General features: G+C 32.6%; 1 protein-coding gene across 1 annotated transcript in view; it reads left to right on the plus strand.

The window, feature by feature from the left end:
- The window catches only part of LOTGIDRAFT_175915 (hypothetical protein), a gene marked incomplete at both ends in the record, with an annotated part of 13,844 nt that extends 11,299 nt beyond the window's left edge, over positions 1-2,545 (plus strand). The window contains 4 exons of the mRNA XM_009062990.1: positions 247-405; positions 993-1,060; positions 1,517-1,637; positions 2,369-2,545. Coding sequence (XP_009061238.1) covers positions 247-405; positions 993-1,060; positions 1,517-1,637; positions 2,369-2,545 — 525 coding nt within the window. The remainder of the gene's footprint in view (positions 1-246; positions 406-992; positions 1,061-1,516; positions 1,638-2,368) is intronic.
- Between the last annotated feature and the right edge of the window lie 341 nt (positions 2,546-2,886).

Raw genomic sequence — 2,886 nt, forward strand, 5'->3', positions numbered from 1 at the left:
TTCTGGGAGCAGTTCAAATGGCTGACATGGAAATAGAATCTATTTTTTCCACTGGGNCGGGCAATAAACCAAGGCCCTGTGTCTAGTTGACGTAACAAGAATAAGGTATTTATAAATCCTCGAGCTCTACAGGCTATATATTTATATAATCCTTCTCATTCATCTCGCTAGACGTTCTGATGACAGGTGATTTTTTGAGAAGACAATGTTGCTAGAAATATTGAAAGTATTTGTGAATTATTTCAGGGTAATTTAGGATATCATGATGTTCAGTATACTGATATGTTTGTAGTAAATGATGATGGATATACGTTAATTATGGTGGCAGCCATTCACGATCAGTCCATCATTTTAAAAAAATTACTGGCTACCAATAAAACAACTATTAATGCTCAACATTCTAAGGTAGAACTTTCATTGTCATTTATAAAATATACTCTTACAGTGGCTGAAATACATGAATAGAGACTTTAGTGGTTTGGGGCCCTTTACCCAGGATTCTGTATTTTGTCTGGGGGTGGGGGTTCAACCAGTCTCTATGATAGTTTAGCTACTGTATTGTAAAGAGTTTTTCTGGTCTATGTATATCAGTGGCACTTTTAGTTTGTAAAACAAGACTACTAACTTACCAAATATTGTTATTTTGTTTATATGATTCAGTGAAATTAATAACTTTCCTTTACACCATACTCATTTCTTGGCATCATTTGTCTTAATCCATATTTTATAAGATAAAACAATAATGTCACCAGAGAATGTCCGCAAAACAAAATCAGTTAAATCCATTTTATACTAGTAAACAGCTATTATAGCTCTAAAGAAATTTAGAAGGTTTTCTTTCTGTTATAATATTTTATATTCTGATTTATATTTTGAAGTTCTGGTAATTTCAGCCAAACAGTTACCAATTTCTTGAATAGAATGTAATGGTATATTAGTAACCTAGTAATAAGTAATATATTAATATTTATTGTAAAATTATCTAATTTTAGACTGGAATGACTGCATTGGCTATTGCTGCTCAGAAAGGAAATGAAAATTGTGTTCGAGCTCTTTTAAGGTTAGTGAATTTTTCGTTTAATACGCTCAAATTATCTCCCTTCATTTGGTTGATTTGGTTGTTTATTAGAAATGAGATGAGGGTACAAACCATTTTTCTAGGGAGAGGAAAATGTACCCCTGTAATGTCATTGCCACTGAATTAAATACACATGCCTTGAACCATGTTGACGTGATTAAATAAAGACCGTACAAGCAAGACAATTCTGTCAATCAAATATATCGTACAAAGAATGGTAAAATCTGGAGTAAAAGTTGTATAGTAGTAAACTCCTCCAGAAGTACCATCAGGTGTTTCCAAAAGAATAAGCATGGTCTTCTGAAGAATAGTAAAATATGGAGTAAAAGTTGTATAGTAGTGGACTCCTCCAAACAGAAGTACCATCAGGTGTTTCCAAAAGAGTCACCTGTCACTACTAAATAGGTAGTAAAACTGTTTATTATTGTAATATTTTAGGAACGGTGCTAATCCGTGTATTGGAGACATGGAGAGTTATCTTCCCATTCACCATGCTGTTTATCACAATCATGAGGCGGTGGTAGAAATTATTCTCGAGTTTTTTCCTGTGGCTTTTATTGTAAGTAGATTTTATAGTAATCTGGTAGGATATTTCTCTTTATCTAGTAGTGAACTTTCACAATATTCAACAGTTGATTTATAGAACAGTCTAATAGCAAAGATATTTCTTCTACAGTGTATGATATACTCTATATATATATCTATTACAGGGCCTGTATAAAGCTATTAGAATGTCTAAGATATACTCTATATATGTATCTATTACAGGGCCTGTATAAAGCTACTAGAATGTCTAAGATATACTCTATATATGTATCTATTACAGGGCCTGTATAAAGCTATTAGAATGTCTAAGATATACTCTATATATGTATCTATTACAGGGCCTGTATAAAGCTATTAGAATGTCTAAGATATACTCTATATATATATCTATTACAGGGCCTGTATAAAGCTATTAGAATGTCTAAGATATACTCTATATATATATCTATTACAGGGCCTGTATAAAGCTATAAGAATGTCTAAGATATACTCTATATATGTATCTATTACAGGGCCTGTATAAAGCTATAAGAATGTCTAAGATATACTCTATAGATGTATCTATTACAGGGCCTGTATAAAGCTATTAGAATGTCTAAGATATACTCTATATATGTATCTATTACAGAGCCTGTATAAAGCTATTAGAATGTCTAAGATATACTCTATATATATATCTATTACAGGGCCTGTATAAAGCTATAAGAATGTCTAAGATATACTCTATATATATATCTATTACAGGGCCTGTATAAAGCTATTAGAATGTCTAAGAAATCGTCTATTCACATGAGATTAAAATCAGCCTGGGACAAGAGACAAGAAGAAATCGTGACACCGACGCTTTTGGCATGTTCGTTTAACGGTGATGCTGATCAACTGTATGTTTTACTGGACGAAGGTGATTGTATTAATCCCAAGGTTGGTGAAATAACTGTTAATTCTACTGACATTACTCTGGTAGCATGCCAATGCCAGTGCTTTCGTAACTTGTACACCTGTACAAAGACCCTAAAAGCAGCTGCACTCTATTCAACAAAATACAAGTCATGACCACCCTTTTCTAAATCTTAACAAATCATCCTATTACACTGCTGTGATGTGAGATATATTCTCTATTGCTACAGCAGACAACATATTATCTTTTGTTTTATACAGTAGACTGCTGTATCAATAGACACTTCCTAATTATTAATAGAACTGTCCTGACAAAAATTACCTCATTGTACACTGCAGCAATCCCAAGTTTGTCAAATAACTGT

The sequence above is a fragment of the Lottia gigantea genome (assembly GCF_000327385.1).
Source record: "Lottia gigantea unplaced genomic scaffold LOTGIsca_544, whole genome shotgun sequence".
In the NCBI taxonomy this organism is placed as follows: domain Eukaryota; kingdom Metazoa; phylum Mollusca; class Gastropoda; family Lottiidae; genus Lottia; species Lottia gigantea.